Raw genomic sequence first — 19,156 nt, 5'->3', positions numbered from 1 at the left:
TGTTTTGTGTGATATATTGTAGAGGAATATTTCGTTTACACACCCATTTGTGAAATAATACGACGGCAAAGAACGCGCCTCAGTGACCCCGACGTCATATTTGGATATCCTGATCTCCACACAGCGGTATCACGGTCTTCGCCGCAAGAGGAAACGACTGTGTTGCTGTATTACATTACCGTTAGTTGTGTTTGAGCAGCGTTATGTCTGACACTTGTTTGCGATATATTGTGGTGAAGTTATTCTATTCGGTTTTGGACCGCCTCCGTGGTCTAGTGGTAGAGCGCCCGCCCGGAGAGCGGAAGGTCCGGGGTTCGATCCCCTGCCGCGTCATACCAAAAGACGTTAAAAGATAGTACTTGTTGTTACCCTGTCTGGCGCTCGGCATTAAGGGGCTAAAACAAGGACTGGTCGGCTCGGAGTCAGTATACTGTGTCTGAGTAGGGTATTCATGTTAAACTGCCGCATGGTATCTCGGTGTGCTAGCACTATAAATCGGCATCAGTCCGAACTAGTACAAGCAGCCACACAAACACCCACACACGTGCATGCACGTCGCTATATAAGTGCAATAATCTTGGACGCGACTTTAAACCCAATTTCACCTCACCTCACCTATTCGGTTTTGATTTTCAATTTGCCAGAGTGTGATGAAGTGAGATGAGGTGAGGTGAGGTGAGGTGAGGTTGGGTTTAACATCGTGTTCAAGGTGATTGCATTGACATAGCGACTCGCATGAACGTGTTTGCTTGTTGTTTAACGCCGCAAAAAAAAAAAAATCGACATGTACATAACCTGGACCAGTCTCGCCCAGACCCTCCTATGATTAACATCACGAGCATCAACCAGGACCACCCGATCCCGTTAGTCGCCTCTTACGGCAAGCATGGTGTGTGTGTCTGTGTGCGTGTGCGTGCGTGTGTGTGCGTGTGCGCGTGTGTGTTTGTAGTAGTCGGACTCTTATGTCGGTTATTTCGTGCTAGCCCCCCTGAGATGCCATGCCGCCATTTCACTCAGACACAGTATACTGTCTCCGCGCCGAGCAGTGCAGCTTTAATCCCCGAGTGCAGAACTCCAGGCAGGGCAACAACATGCACCATCTTTTTATCTCTGTGTTAATGTATGTATTTTTTTTTGGTTTTCACGCATATATATTAATCCGGGAACAAACAAGTCATATTTTTAGTTTTGTAAATTCATATTACTCACAAAGATTTCTTGCTTTCAACGACAATATCTGGATACGCCATTATGGTAAAATCAAGACCCCCCCCCCCCACACACACACACTTTAGTACGCACAGAATTTTAAAAAATGTTTATGAAGAATAGGGCGGAAGTTATTATTATTATTATTATTATTATTATTATCATTATATGTGTACAAGCAGCGACCTGATATCTTTCTCTTCCAGTTCACCAATTCATAGAGGTAAAAAAAATGTATAAACAAAACGGTTTTCAATGAATAAACTGAATTATATGAAGTTAATTGTTATTGTGTATCTTTATTGATCATATGTTGGTTGGTTGGTTGGTTGGTTTGTTGTTTAACGCCGCACTCAGCAATATTCCAGCTATATGACCGCGGTCTGTAAATAATCGAGTCTGGACCAGACAATCCAGTGATTGACATCACGAGCATCGATCCACGTGAAATATCACGTTTGTCTCATCGAGGGACGGGGGAACGGAGACATTTGTTGTATACTTTTGTGTATAATTGTCTACCGGAAAAATCAAATTACTGCTTCACAAATGTAACACCTTGAAATATAAATTCTCCCTACCTTGCACGCAGGGACGATTCACCACCTCTTATAATTGCGACTTAAAAGTAGTTCCGTGTTCGAAAATGTTTTTTAATAATAAACCAAAGTAACAAGTTTGAGGTCAGTGATTTTTTTAGCATACATTTGGAGATGATTATATACAAAATCACTTTCAACAAAAGATATTCTTGAAATCTATAAGACCGTTGCTGTAAGCGAAATAATACAGGCTGGTCAAGTAACAAAAAATGGCACTTTCCGATTGACCAGTTAAATGAGAAATTTAAAGTTTTCACGAAACAGTTTCAAGAAAATAACAAACGGCAGTAAGCTATTTTAATTCCATCTGTCATTAAAATAACGTAACAGGGTCAACAGTTTCTGTACGGGCTAGACATTTACGATAAAGGGGAGATAATTTGTGAGGAGGAAACTATTGTAAGAAAATAGTTCGGTAAAGTATTACCTTCACTGCAGTGAAATATCAGGTGTTGTGTTCATTGCGGACCGCGTCCGTGGTCTAGTGGTAGAGCGCCCGCCCGGAGAGCGGAAGGTCCGGGGTTCGATCCCCAGCCGCTTCATACCAAAAGACGTTAAAAGATGGTACTTGTTGTTACCCTGTCTGGCGCTCGGCATTAAGGGGCTAAAACAAGGACTGGTCGGCTCGGGGTCTGTATACTGTGTCTGAGTGGGGTATTCATGTTAAACTGCGGCATGGTATCTCAGTGAGCTAACACTATAAATCGGCATCAGTCCGGACTAGTACAAGCAGCCACACACACACACACGTGCATACACGTCGCTATATAAGTGCAATGATCTTGGACGCGACGTTAAACCCCATTTCACTGAACCTCACCTTATGTTCATTGCAGTGAAAATATCACTTTTCCCAACTCCAGAAAACTCTTTCACACTGCAGTATATAATAAGATGCCAGGTAAAATAAGTGTAATTAAGATTTAGTTACAGTAAAGTATAAAGGGTAAATTACTGTTAATCCTGTCTCAGCACCAAACCGTGATCGTAGGTTTTACTCAAGTGACAGACCCGTGAAGACCCGGGTAGAATAGGTCTTCAGCAACCCATGCTTGCCGTGAAAGGCGACTATGCTTGTCGTAAGAGCGACTAACGGGATCGGGTGGTCAGGCTCGCTGACTTGGTTGATGCATGTCACCGTATCCCGATTGCGTGGATCGATGCTTATGATGTTAATCACTGCATTGTTTGGTCCAGACTCGATTATTCACAGACCGCCGCCATATAGCTGGAACAGTGCAGCGTTAGACAAACAAACAAACAAACAAACAAGTGATAAACACCTGAAACCGGCATAACTTTAGGTTTTGCTCTCACATTAAGCTGACAGGCTTTGATGTACCTGAAAATAATGGTCAAAGCGACATTTGTTATCGAACCAAAAAGCATATTAAAAAAGAAACGGAATTCGAACACGATTACAGTTTTCTGATACGCCTAAGGGAGGCAACTCTTTAGATCCTTTAGAAGACTGGCCCTCCCGTGCCCCCTGCTAACACCCTAACACCGCTCATCTGGAATCACAAGGGACACAACTCTGAGAAGACTGGCCCTCCCGTGCCCCCTGCTAACAACCTAACACCGCCAACCCAGAATCACAAGGGACACAACTCTGAGAAGACTGGCCCTCCCGTGCCCCCTGCTAACAACCTAACACCGCCAACCCAGAATCACAAGGGACACACCTCTGAGAAGACTGGCCCTCCCGTGCCCCCTGCTAACAACCTAACACCGCCAACCCAGAATCACAAGGGACACAACTCTGAGAAGACTGGCACTCCCGTGCCCCCTGCTAACAACCTAACACCGCCAACCCAGAATCACTAGGGACACAACTCAGAGAAGACTGGCCCTCCCTTTGCCCCTGCTAACAACCTAACACCGCCAACCCAGAATCACAAGGGACACAACTCTGAGAAGACTGACCCTCCCGTGCCCCCTGCTAACAACCTAACACCGCCAACCCAGAATCACTAGGGACACAACTCTGAGAAGACTGGCCCTCTCTTTGCCCCTGCTAACAACCTAACACCGCCAACCCAGAATCACAAGGGACACAACTCTGAGAAGACTGGCACTCCCGTGCCCCCTGCTAACATCCTAACACCGCCAACCCAGAATCACAAGGGACACAACTCTGAGAAGACTGGCCCTCCTGTGCCCCCTGCTAACAACCTAACACCGCCAACCCATAACCACAAGGGACACAACTCTGAGAAGACTGGACATCGGTGGTCCCTGGTAGCAATATAATCAATCCCCTTGAAGATCCGTGTTAGAATTCATCTTCAGCAACCCGGCCTTGGTTGATGCATGTCATCGTATCCAACCCGGCCTTGGTTGATGCATGTCATCGTATCCAAATTAAGCTGATTAATGCTCATGATGTCAATCACTGGATTGTCTGGCGCAGATTATTTTCAGACGGCCATTATATAGCTGAAATATTGCTAAGTACGCCGTTAAACAAAACACAATATTAACCACCCACGGATGATATTTGGCGAAGTGATTAACAATAGTTGTGTCCACACACATGACCTCACTGACGATAGTGATACACTTCCTGGTTGATGTGTGGGCGACACAGCCTTTCCGCCCTGCTAAACAAGGACGCGAAACATCCCACTGGTTCTCATAGCAGTTCCTTATAAAGGCTATTCAGTTGTGGGATATGACAGCATCAGGTGTATTGTTATTTCCGAGGTAGGTGCATTTGATTTCCGACATTTTTCAATGTTAAATATCTGCGGTGAGGTGAAATGCGGTTCAACTTGGGATTCAAGATTACATACATATTGTGTGGTGTTTGGTGTATGGATGGGAATGTGTTGCGTGTGTGTTTGTGTTTGGTGTGTGCGTGTGTAAGTGAAAGAGTGCGTGTGTGTGGTGTTTGTGCTTCTGTGGTGTGTGTGCGTGTGTGTGTGTGTGTGTGCTGATCCGAACGATTGCCGGTTCAATAGTGCCAGCCCATTGAGATACCATGTCGCATTTCTACAACAAAATACTCTTTTAACGTACTTGGTATCAACTTGTATCAATATGATATAGTTTTTATTAATGGGATATAGATTGTATTAATATGGTATAGATTGTATTAATTGGATATATATTGTATTAATATAATATAGATTGTATTAATGGGATATAGATTGTATTAGTATGATAAAGATTGTATTAATGGGATATAGATTGCATCAATATGATATACATTGCATCAATCTGATCAGATTGCATCTATGTGATATAAATTGTATTAATATGATATAGATTGTATTAATGGGAAATAGATTCTTTTCATAGGATATAGATTGCATCAATGTTATATAGATTGTATTAATGTGATATATATTGTATTAATGTGATATAGATTGTATTAATAGGATACAGATAGCATGAATGTGATATAGATTGTATTAATGTGACATAGATTGTATTAATTTCATATAGATTGTATTTATGTGATATAGATTGTATTAATGGGATATAGATTGTATTAATGTGACAGATTGTATTAATGTTATATAGATTGTATTAATGGGATATATATTGCATCAATGTGATATAGATTGTATTAATGTTATATAGATTGTATTCGTGGGATATAGATTGCATCAATGTGATATAGATTGTATTAATGTGACATAGATTGTATTCATTTCATATAGATTGTATTAATGGGATATAGATAGCATGAATGTGATGTAGATTGTATTAATGTGACAGATTGTATGAATGTGATATAAATTGTACTTATGTTATATCGATTTTATTAATGGGATATAGATTGTATTCATGTTATATAGATACTATTAATGGGATATATATTGCATCAATGTGATATAGATTGTATTAATGTTATATAGATTGTATTCGTGGGATATAGATTGCATCAATGTGATACAGATTCGTATTCATGGGATATAGATTGCATCAATGTGATATAGACTGTATTAATAGGATATAGATTGCATATATGTGATATAGATTGTATTAATGGGGTTGGGATTTTATTAATGGGATAAAGATTGCATCAATGGGATATTGATTGTATTAATGGGATATAGATTGTAATAATAGGATATACATATCATCAATGTGATATAGATTGTTTTAATGTGATATAGATTGTATCAATGGGATATAGATTATATTAATGTGATATAGATTGTATTAATGTGACATAGACTGTATTAATGTGATATATATTGTATTAATGTGATATATATTGTATTAATGTGACATAGTTTGTATTAATGTGATATAGATTGTATTTATGTGAAATAGATTGTATTAATGTGATATAGATTGTATTAATGGGATATATATTGCATCAATGTGATATAGATTGTATTAATAGGATATATAGCATGAATGTGATATAGATTGTATTAATGTGACATAGATTGTATTAATTTCATATAGATTGTATTTATGTGATAGAGATTGTATTAATGGGATATAGATTGTATTAATGTTATATAGATTGTATTAATGGGATATAGATAGCATGAATGTGATATAGATTGTATTAATGTGACAGATTGTATTAATGTGATATAGATTGTACTTATGTGATATCGATTTTATTAATGGGATATAGATTGTATTAATGTGACATAGATTGTATTGATGGGATATAGATAGCATGGATGTGATATAGATTGTATTAATGTAACAGATTGTATTAATGTGATATAGATTGTACTTATGTGATATCGATTTTATTAATGGGATATAGATTGTATTAATGTTATATAGATTCTATTAATGGGATATATATTGCATCAATGTGATATAGATTGTATTAATGTTATATAGATTGTATCCGTGGGATATAGATTGCATCAATGTGATATAGATTGTATTCATTGGGTATAGATTGCATCAATGTGATATAGACTGTATTAATAGGATATAGATTGCATATATGTGAAAAAATGTTATTAATGGGGTTAGGATTTTATTAATGTGATATAGATTGCATCAATGGGATATTGATTGTATTAATGGGATATAGATTGTAATAATAGGATATACATATCATCAATGTGATATAGATTGTTTTAATGTGATATAGATTGTATCAATGGGATATAGATTATATTAATGTGATATAGATTTTATTAATGTGATATAGACTGTATTAATGTGATATATATTGTATGAATGTGACATAGATTGTATTAATGTGATATAGATTGTATTTATGTGATATAGATTGTATTAATGTGATATAGATTGTATTAATGGGATATATATTGCATCAATGTGATATAGATTGTATTAATGGGATATAGATAGCATGAATGTGATATAGATTGTATTAATGTAACAGATTGTATTAATGTGATATAGATTGTACTTATGTGATATCGATTTTATTAATGGGATATAGATTGTATTAATGTTATATAGATTCTATTAATGGGATATATATTGCATCAATGTGATATAGATTGTATTAATGTTATATAGATTGTATCCGTGGGATATAGATTGCATCAATGTGATATAGATTGTATTCATTGGGTATAGATTGCATCAATGTGATATAGACTGTATTAATAGGATATAGATTGCATATATGTGATATAGATTGTATTAATGGGGTTAGGATTTTATTAATGTGATATAGATTGCATCAATGGGATATTGATTGTATTAATGGGATATAGATTGTAATAATAGGATATACATATCATCAATGTGATATAGATTGTTTTAATGTGATATAGATTGTATCAATGGGATATAGATTATATTAATGTGATATAGATTTTATTAATGTGATAGAGACTGTATTAATGTGATATATATTGTATGAATGTGACATAGATTGTATTAATGTGATATAGATTGTATTTATGTGATATAGATTGTATTAATGTGATATAGATTGTATTAATGGGATATATATTGCATCAATGTGATATAGATTGTATTCATGGGATATGGACTCCATCAATGTGATATAGATTGTGCTAATAGGGTATAGATTGCATATATGTGATATAGATTGTACTGATGGGATATAGATTGTATTATTTGGATATAGATTCCATCAATGTGACTTAGATTGTATTAATGGGATATAGACTCCATCAATGTGACATAGAGTGTATTAATCGGATATAGATTGCATTAATGGGATATAGATTGCATCAATGTGATATTGACTGTATTAATAGGATATATATTGTATAAATGTGATATAGATTCTAATAATAGGATATAGATATAATCAATGGGATATAGATTGCATCAATGTGATATAGATTGTATTAATGTGATATAGATTGTATTAATTTGATATAGATTGTACTTATGTGATATCGATTTTATTAATTGAATACAGATTGTATTAATGTTATATAGATTGTATTAATGGGTATATATTGCATCAATGTGATATAGATTGTATTCATGGGATATAGATTGCATCAATGTGATATAGATTGTTTTAATGTGATATAGATTGTATTAATGGGATATAGATTACATTAATGGGATATAGATTGTATTAATGTGACATAGATTATATTAATTGGATACAGATTGTATTAATGTTATATAGATTGTATTAATGGGTATATATTGCATCAATGTGATATTGATTGTATTAATGTGATATAGATTGTATTCATGGTATATAAATTGCATCAATGTGATATAGATTGTATTAATGGGATATAGATTGTATTAATGTGATATAGATTGTAATAATAGGATATATATGTATATCATCAATGTGATATAGATTGTTTTAATGTGATATAGATTGTATTAATATGATATATATTGTATTAATGGGATATATATTGCATTAATGGGATATAGATTGTATTCATGGGATATAGATTGCATTTAATGTGATATAGTTTGTATTAATAGGATATAGATTGCATTTAAATGATATAGGTTGTATTAATGGGGTTTGGATTTTATTAATGGGATATATATTGCATCAATGGGATATTGATTGTATTAATGGGATATAGATTGTATTAATTGGATATTGATTCCATCAATGTGACATAGATTGTATTAATGGGATATAGATTGCATTAATGGGATATTGATTGTATTAATGGGATATAGATTGTATTAATGTGATATAGATTGTAATAATAGGACATAGATATGATCAATGTGATATAGATTGTTTTAATGTGATATAGATTGTATCAATGGGATATAGATTATATTAATGTGATATAGATTGTATTAATGTGATATAGATTGTATTAATGTGATATAGATTGTATTAATATGACATAGATTTTATTAATGTGATATAGATTGTATTTATGTGATATAGATTGTATTAATGGGATATAGATTGTATTAATGGGATATAGATTGTATTAATGTGATATAGATTGTATTAATAGGATATAGATAGCATGAATTTGATATAGATTGTATTAATGTGACATAGATTGTATTAATATGATATAGATTGTATTAATGTGATATAGATTGTATTAATTTCATATAGATTGTATTTATGTGATATAGATTGTATTAATGGGATATAGATTATATTAATGTGATATAGATTGTATTAATGTGATATAGATTGTATTAATGTGATATGGACTGTATTAATGTTATATAGATTGTATTAATGGGATATAGATAGCATGAATGTGATATAGATTGTATTAATGTGACAGATTGTATTAATGCGATATAGATTGTATTAATAGGATATAGATTGCATATATGTGATATGGATTGTATTAATGGGGTTTGGATTTTATTAATGGGATATAGATTGCATCAATGGGATATTGATTGTATTAATGGGATATAGATTGTATTAATGGGATAAATATTTCATCAATGTGACATAGATGGTATTAATGGGAGATAGATTGCATTAATGGGATATTGATTGTATTAATGGGATATAGATTGTATTAATGGGATATAGATTGTATTAATGGGATATAGATTCCATCAATGTGACATAGATTGTATTAATGTGATATAGATTGCATCAATGGGATATTGATTGTATTAATGGAATATAGATTGTATTAATGGGATATAGATTCCATCAATGTGACATAGATTGTATTAATAGGATATAGATTGCATCAATGTGATATTGATTGTATAAATGGGATATAGATTGTATTAATGGGATATAGATTGTAAAAATAGGATATAGATATGATCAATGTGATATAGATTGTTTTAATGTGATATAGATTGTATTAATGGGATATAGATAACATTGATGGGATATAGATTGTTTTAGTGTGATATAGATTGTATTAATGGGGTTAGGATTTTATTAATGTGATATAGATTGCATCAAGGGGATATTGATTGTATGAATGGGATATATATTGTAATAATAGGATATACATATCATCAATGTTGTAGATTGTTTTAATGTGATATAGATTGTATCAATGGGATATAGATTATATTAATGTGATATAGATTGTATTAATGTGATATAGACTGTATTCATGTAATATATATTGTATTAATGTGACATAGATTGTATTAATGTGATATAGATTGTAATTATGTGATATAGATTGTATTAATGTGATATAGATTGTATTTATGGGATATATATTGCATCAATGTGATATAGATTGTACTAAAAGGATATAGATTGCATCAATGTGATATAGATTGTATTAATGGGATATGGATTTTATTAATGGAATATAGATTGCATTAATCGGATATAGATTGCATCAATGTGATATTGATTCTATTAATGGGATATAGATTTTATTAATGTGATATAGATTGTAATTATGGGATATAGATATAGTCTATGTGATATAGATTGTTTTAATGTGATATAGACTGTATTAATGGGATATAGATTGCATCAATGTGATATTGACTGTATTAATGTGATATAGATTGTATTAATGTGATATAGATTGTATTAAAGTGATATAGATTCTTTTAATGTGATATAGATTGGATCAATGGGATATGGATTATATTAATATGATATAGATTGTATCAATGTGATATAGGTTGTATTATGTGATAAAGATTGTATTAATGGGATATATATTTAATCAATGTGATATAGATTGTATTAATGTGATATAGATTGTAATAATGGGATAAAGATAACATCAATGTGATATAGATTGTTTTAATGTCATATAGATTGTATCAATGGGATATATATTTCATCAGTGTGATGTAGATTTATTATTGTGATATAGATTGTACTCATGGGATATAGATTTTATTAATATGGTATAGATTCTATAAATGGGATATAAATTGCATCAATGTGATATAGATTGTATTAAAAGGATATAGATTGCATCAATGTGATATAGATTGTATTAATGGGATATGGATTTTATTAATGGAATATAGATTGCATCAATGGCATACAGATTGCATCAATAGGGTATAGATTGCATCAATGGCATATAGATTGCATCAGTGGGATATAGATTGGATCAATGGGATATAGATTGCATCAATGGGATATAGATTGCATCAATGGGATATAGATTTCATCAATGGCATATAGATTGCATCAATGGGATATAGATTGCATCAATGGGATATAGATTGCATCAATGGGATATAGATTGCATCAATGGCATATAGATTGGATCAATGGGATATAGATTGCATCAATGGGATATAGATTGGATCAATGGGATATAGATTGCATCAATGGGATATAGATTGCATCAATGGGTTATAGATTGCATCAATGGGATATAGACTGCATCAATGGGATATACATTGCATAAATGGGATATAGATTGCATCAATGGGATATACATTGCATCAATGGGATATAGATTGCATCAATGTGATATTAATTGCATCGATGTCATATGAACTGTATCAGTGTCAGCATTGTTTTATACATGTCATCGTCCCCAATTGTAGAGATCGATGCTCATGATATCAATCACTGGCCTGCCTGACTCGATTATTTACAGATCTGCGTCATATAACTGGAATATTGCTGAGAACGGCAAGGATAGGCAAGGATCTAAGGATCGCCGCAATCGCAGAATAGAGTTGCGCCCCTTGCTCATTCCAGGATCAGCTGTTTGTGGACCCCAGTATTATAGGATGTTAAATAGCATAACTTATTTGTTTGGTTAGATATAGAATATCTATGTATTGATGTTTTAAGCTTATTACGTAGGTAGAAGCACACATTACACTTTGAACCATACTACACGTACCTTTGTCACCCCTGACACTTTAATATATTGCAGTGTGCGCCTCGATGATGTGGGCTGCAAATCTTGCAGTAATCTGTCTTGTTCTTGTCCGTCAGTCATACAGTAAGTATGTGTGCTTCAGCTCTTAATAATACCTGGGTGATAGGGAAGCCGAAGACCCGGGTTCGATTCCCGACATGGGCACAATGTGTGAAGCCCATTTCTGGTGTCCCCGCCGTGATATTGTTGAAATATTTTTTGTTTGATAGGCATTACTTAGAAGTTGACGGATGACAACGTAGACAAAGTTTTTGGATAACAACTTCTTTAATACTGTCAAAAGCGACGTTTCGGTATAGATCCTTATACTTGCTTGACAACGGTATAAGGATCTATACCGAAACGTCGCTTTTTACAGTATTAAAGAAGTTGTTATCCATAAAATTGTGTGAACGTTGTGCTGGAATATTGCTAAAGGCGGCGGTTGGAGGCTTTGGAGATGGAAAGGTGCATTATTAAAATCATACAGGAACAATAATGAAGAGATAAAGATTTTGAGACACATATTTTTCAGAACATCAAGCATGCGTCGTGAAACGACTTGTTTAGAATATTGTCTTTTTTCTCAAGCATATACCGGCTATGAGATTCACTAAAACTGCATTGTTGTCCCTTTTCAAAAACATCATTTGTTTATGAATGCTTCACGTAACGTATTAACAAAATAAACTACTACTGTAATAGGAACGAGTAGGAATGTGTACATTGAAAGATAAATCCATAAGAATTGTCCTTTTGCAGCATAATTGTTCATTTGTAATTTTAATTACGGGATGTTTTTCGTCAGGTAAGCTTCTTTTGGAAGGCTTCAAGTCTGAAGATGCCAGTCCTGCTTGGATCTATTTGCATTGTTCAAAAGACGGATGGACACCTCAGATTTCGTTCTACTGGAAACTTAACAACACGATAGTATTTAGGACAAACTGGTTTCACGCATACATTAGCGATAGTTCGTTCATGGGTAAGGTACGTATGTACACTGGCTGGCGCGACCATTATGTAAACATCTCTGAACCAGCGGACACAGCTATCAGCTCCAAGTGGAGATGCGGGGATAATGATGATGATGAGGAGGAGGAGGAGGATTGGAGCAACGAAGTGTGTCTGTCGGGTACGTAACATGGAAAACGCCACTCAATACAAGATGCTTCTCCTTACTTCTTTTATTGACGGGATTGAACGAAGTGAATGTTGTTTAACGTCGTCAGGGACACTTGGCGTCATGCTGGTACGATATCATTGAGGGATGTTTCCTACTGTTTCGGGAAGGTTGGGTAGCCTAGTGGTTAAAGCGTTCGCTCGTCACGCCGAAGACCCGGGTTCGATTCCTGACATGGGTACATTGTGTGAAGCCCATTTCTGGTGTCCCCCGCCGTGATATTGTTGGAATATTGCTAAAAGCGGCGTAAAACCATACTCACTCACTCCTACTGTTTCAGTCTTGTTGCCATTTCTTTTCAATCTTATCTCTCGGATAACTTTCACAACAAGGGTTTTACAGGATCAAAGGTTGATGCCAGATGTTATATTTTCATTTCGCTTGCTGACAACCACAGTATATGCAATGCGTAGGATGTGGTGTACATATGATTCTAGAATAGTTTGGAAAAAAGATTTATCATCCAAAACTGGCTCCCACAGGAGATATCGCTTGTGAAATTACATCACAATGCTTTGCAGACCATTGTGACGTCACTGGTTACCATGACGTCACAATCAAATGACATCACTAATGGCTCTGCTACTGAAGCTGTTAGCAGTACTTTTTTCACCGAAGACAGTGCTAATTACTGTCTACAAATTGAAAAAGTTGGAAGACTGATGTTGGATGATCAATAAAATCTTACACCGAACGGCGAAATATATCAACACTCATTGATAAAAGTGTCAAAAATCCTCGGCAAGCCTCGGAATTTTTCCACTTTTATCAGCTCGTGTTGAAATATTTGGTATCAAAAGACACTCGGGTGAGATTCTCTATATATTGGAATCTGCAACGACTGATACCATGGATGTGAGCTGATTGTTAGAACGTTATTGCATCACAGAGATACACAATAAGCCCGTTGTTCTCCACTTCCAGATGGTGGGACAATGACGAAGACCGTTATGCCAGTTAAAGGTACAGTACCCTCACCTTTCTCAGATTGGGTATACTAACCACGAGCGCACCATATACATGACAATATATCTTCATTTTTATAGTTGTATTGCTAAAAGTTTAAAGATACCGACTATACTTTATCCTGCGATAAACTACACAATTTGAGTTACGTCATAATGGGCTGACGTCATGGCGCTGTTCAAATACACCCCCCCCCCCCCCCCCCCCCCCCCCAAATTAATATGAAAAACCTCAAAATTAAATCTTAGGTATTTCTGCATGGGGTTATGGATAATTACACACTTAACTGATAATAATATGGTACATATCAAACCGCAAACTACCCGTTTAAGTGGTGTCTTAGTATGTTCTAAACGTTCTTCGTCTCTTAACGTAAATATGCAGGCAGTAAGTTGAAACATCCCGTCAATCAGCCCTGTTTACAAAGTTATTGTATGTTGATCATACATTTTCACGAAACAGAACACCTGTAAAAAGGCAGCTGAGCGAACTTTAACGAGCATTTCCGATTGTAATATAAGGGCGATAACTCTGGAAGTGTTTACGTCGTCGGCTAGGTGTCACGGTGTCCCTGAAGATAACTCTTTTGTTAATCGGTCACTCGGGGTACATACGCGCGCAAACAGCGTACATAACAAAACGTATACCCATCGGGAGCTTCAACAACTAAATCACTGTATCACTAAACTGGTATACCTGAATTGATGTTCAAAGCAGCGTGCCAATGGGGACCGCCTCCGTGGTCTAGTGGTAGAACGTCCGCCGGGAAAGCGGAAGGTTCTGGGTTCGATCCCCTGCCGCGTCATACAAAAATACGTTAAATGATGGTACTTGTTGTTACCCTGTCTGGCGTTCGTCATTACGGAGCTAAAACAAGGACTGATCGGCTCGGAGTCAATATACTGTGTCTGAATGGGGTATTCATGTAAAACTGCGGCATGGTAGTTCAGTGGGCAACTACAGATCGGCATAAGTCCGGACTAGTACAATCAGACACACATACACACGTGCATGCAGACACACTGTGCACACGCACGTCGCTATATAAGTGCAATAATCTTGGACGCGACTTTAAACCCCATTTCACCTCACCTCACCTGTGCCAATTAATTCGGGGCGTCGTAATTCGCTGTGCAGATTTTCCTGCCTGGAGACACAACGAGCCATTGGTCTTGGGTTTGAATCCCGATATACGTCTAAGATCTGCATGACTTTCTCAAAAATATCTGACGCGCTGTGATGTAAGTTAAATAATGTTCAAAGTGTTGTTGAGCCCAACCTGCTTACTCGTCAAACTGAGACAGTGATTATTGTGTCACGCCGTTCGTCAAATGTGACCTAATACGTCATATTAGACCCGTCAAAACAATCTAAAATATGTACTAATAGTTCCTATATATTGGGTTAGAATTAGTCCCGGGTACCCATGACGTTAGAGAGAGAGAGACGTTGTTGTTAGTAATATTCCAACGTTGTCACGGCTTGTAATATCAGAAGGAGATTCACATTTTGTACCCATGAGCCCCATATCTGATGTTCCCCGCGGTGATATTGCTAGAATATTGCTAAACGCGGCCTGAAACCTGACTGACTGACTGATTCACAGACTGACTGACTGACTGACTGACTGACTGACTCACAGACTGACTGACTGACTGACTCACAGACTGACTGACTCACTGACTGACTGACTCACTGATTGAATGACTGACTGACTGACTGACTGACTCACTGACTCACAGACTGACTGACTGACTCACTCACTCACTGATTGACTGACTGACTCACAGACTGACTGACTGACTGACTCACAGACTGACTGACTCACTGACTGACTGACTCACTGATTGAATGAATGACTGACTGACTGACTGACTCACTGACTCACAGACTGACTGACTGACTCACTCACTCACTGATTGACTGACTGACTCACTGACTCACTGACTCACAGACTGACTCACTGACTGACTGACTGACTCACAGACTGACTGACTCACAGACTGCCTGACTGACTGAGTGACCGACTGATTGACTCACAGACTGACTCACTGATTGACTGACTGCCATCCTGACTGACTGACTGACTGACTGACTCACAGACTGACTGACTCACAGACTGACTGACTGACTGACTCACAGACCGACTCACTCACTCACTCACTCATCAACTCACTCACTCACTCACGTTTTACAAGCAATAAAGTGTAAATATGGTATAAAGTAAGAACAAAATGCTGGTTGTTTAACGCAACTCAGTGTATCACTGTCTGTGTGGTCAGAACGTATGTGTAGCAATTTAAATAAACGAAACTGCGGCGCAGAAAAAGGATACGCCCATGTTAGATGGTGGATACGCCCATGTTAGATGGTGGATACGCCCATGTTAGATGGTGGATACGCCCATGTCAGATAGTGGATACGCCCATGTTAGATGGTGGATACGCCCATGTTAGATGGTGGATACGCCCATGTTAGATGGTGGATACGCCCATGTTAGATGGTGGATACGCCCATGTTAGATGGTTGATACGCCCATGTTAGATAGTGGATACGCCCATGTTAGATGGTGGATACGCCCATGTCAGATAGTGGATACGCCCATGTTAGATGGTGGATACGCCCATGTTAGATGGTGGATACGCCCATGTTAGATGGTGGATACGCCCATGTTAGATGGTGGATACGCCCATGTTAGATGGTGGATAGGCCCATGTTAGATGGTGGATACGCCCATGTCAGATGGAGGATACGCCCATGTCAGATGGTGGATACGCCCATGTCAGATGGAGGATACGCCCATGTCAGATGGTGGATACGCCCATGTTAGATGGTGGATACGCCCATGTCAGATGGTGGATACGCCCATGTTAGATGGTGAATACGCCCATGTTAGATGGTGGATACGCCCATGTTAGATGGTGGATACGCCCACGTCAGATGGTGGCTATTTCTTTTCATTTTTCAACTCTTGTTTTATAAGAAGGGATATTTCATTGACTGTAGTTTTGGAAAACCAAGTCTACTTATAGCTCAAATGAATGGATGCCACAGTCAAACGAGCCGTTTCCTGAATGTAACCAACATCCAACATCCTGCATGGGCCTACAAGGAACACCAATTTGTATAACACACTCCGTACACACTGTAGTATTGACAACCGACATTTTCCCGCAAACAACATATAATGCCCAAATACATTTGAATAGACGGGATTATATTGACCGAAGTACCCATATCCTGACGCGCATTCTGATTGGCTTCCGCCTTTTCGACGCATGTCGGCTTCGGGAGCGGGACGAACCTTCTTGTAGGGTACGGAAAAATACGAGTGGTGACGAATAGATTTATCACTGAGCCTTTATTTGTGTCAAATGTTTGACAATTGATTATTTACGAAGGAAAACAAAGCGACAAAATCCTTTCTATATCCAACAGAAATCTCTGCATAAAGCAGAGTCGATTGTACAACTCCGACTATATCATGAGCCTGTGTTTGAACCCTTCTTTTAAAAACTACTGCAATTAACCCCCTTAATCTGGACACGGTTACTGTTCTGATTAACGGAGTTTCACAGTGTCAGATAATATCTTCCTTACTGGCGAGACGTGCGTGAGCAATTCCTCGTTAGTTGCGTGTTTCACCATTGAATTTTGCTTACACGATAGTTCATCCTCCTTACCCCCGATCCCGTGAACATCCGGGTTACAGTCGGTCTTCAGCAACCCAGGCGACAAACGGGATAGAGATGTGACCCTGTGATGTGTATTACTTGAGGAAAATCTGCAATGTTTTGGTACAGCTTGTGAGAGATGAGAATACCTTGTTAGCATACAGAATGTAGCACTGTCGCAGCTTGTCATAAAAGAAGTATTCACGCCTGTGTGTTTTGGATGGTAAATATCCTGTATTGGGAATACACTCAATGTATATATCTCGGCAAGGCTCAAATGTGCCCTTGTATAAGAGAAACTATTGATTCTTTAGTTCCCGCCCTTTACTTAAATTCAAAATGTTTCTCATTGTATTTACAACTTTCGTATTATAAACTTCAACTAGAGGACCCTTGTATAAGAATAATTATTATTGTAAAACAATAACATTCCATGTAATTATCGCAGTTTGGTAATATTCTATATGTCCCACCCTTTACTTAAATTTAAAATGTCTAGCATTTTATTAACTGCAGTTGTATTATTAATTATCTGTAACAAATGTACCCTTGCATAAGTATAAATGTATGTTTCTCATGTATATGTGTATATGCGTTTATCATATACTGGGTAGGTTTCTCGGCAGGATCGGATAAAAACGATATCCGTTGGGGTCATATGCGGATAGAGATGCAAATATCAAAGGTCAAGTAGGGACTACATTCACTGTTTATAAACAAACATGGCGTCGCCCTCGTCATTCGGCGATCGAGTCAGAATTAACCATCGAGAATCTGGATAAACTACAGGGATAATTGCTATCATTATATAAAGAACAGTCTAATATACTTAAAATCAGTGTCTGACTGTGACGAAGCTAAGGCATTTTATAAGTTTGGGCAACTTTGGACATATAAATTTCGAAACAATTTTGCGAGGGCACAAGGCCTAGCCAAGCGGGATCAGTAGCCATATGTGTGCTTGTAGACCTCTGCGGCTTGAAACCTTCTCCACAAATTAAAATAGTTGGATTTGGCCGAAATATCTTTGAATTGTTACCCTGTTTCGTTTTGTCGCTGTGTGTACATCTGACTACACTTCTTAACGTTATGACAGGACAGACCGACTGTCAACAACGTCTGACTGTGGCCGGGACGTCTCATAGACTAGGGTTAGAGTAGCTTCCCTTTGACAAAGGGCAGTTACTCTAGCGGACAGAACGATGGATTGCCGCGAAAGGCAATTAAAAAACAAGTGTGGTTTTGCGTATATGTTGCTTCACCACTGTATAAGAAACAGATTTCAGTTGGAACTAT

General features: G+C 36.8%; 1 protein-coding gene across 1 annotated transcript in view; it reads left to right on the top strand.

Moving 5' to 3' along the window:
- The first annotated feature begins 4,390 nt into the window (after positions 1-4,390).
- Positions 4,391-19,156, top strand: part of LOC124126274 — a 35,419-nt gene continuing 20,653 nt past the window's right edge. Inside the window, exons 1-4 of the mRNA XM_046489664.2 lie at positions 4,391-4,517; positions 12,056-12,124; positions 12,849-13,172; positions 14,145-14,183. Of these exons, the coding sequence (XP_046345620.1) occupies positions 12,067-12,124; positions 12,849-13,172; positions 14,145-14,183 (421 nt within the window). The 5' untranslated portion in view covers positions 4,391-4,517; positions 12,056-12,066. The remainder of the gene's footprint in view (positions 4,518-12,055; positions 12,125-12,848; positions 13,173-14,144; positions 14,184-19,156) is intronic.

This window comes from Haliotis rufescens, unplaced genomic scaffold (genome assembly GCF_023055435.1).
Source record: "Haliotis rufescens isolate VD_foot unplaced genomic scaffold, xgHalRufe1.0.p SCAF_34, whole genome shotgun sequence".
NCBI lineage: Eukaryota > Metazoa > Mollusca > Gastropoda > Lepetellida > Haliotidae > Haliotis > Haliotis rufescens.
Note: the sequence above shows the minus strand (reverse complement) of the source record. Positions and strands in the feature narration are given on the sequence as shown.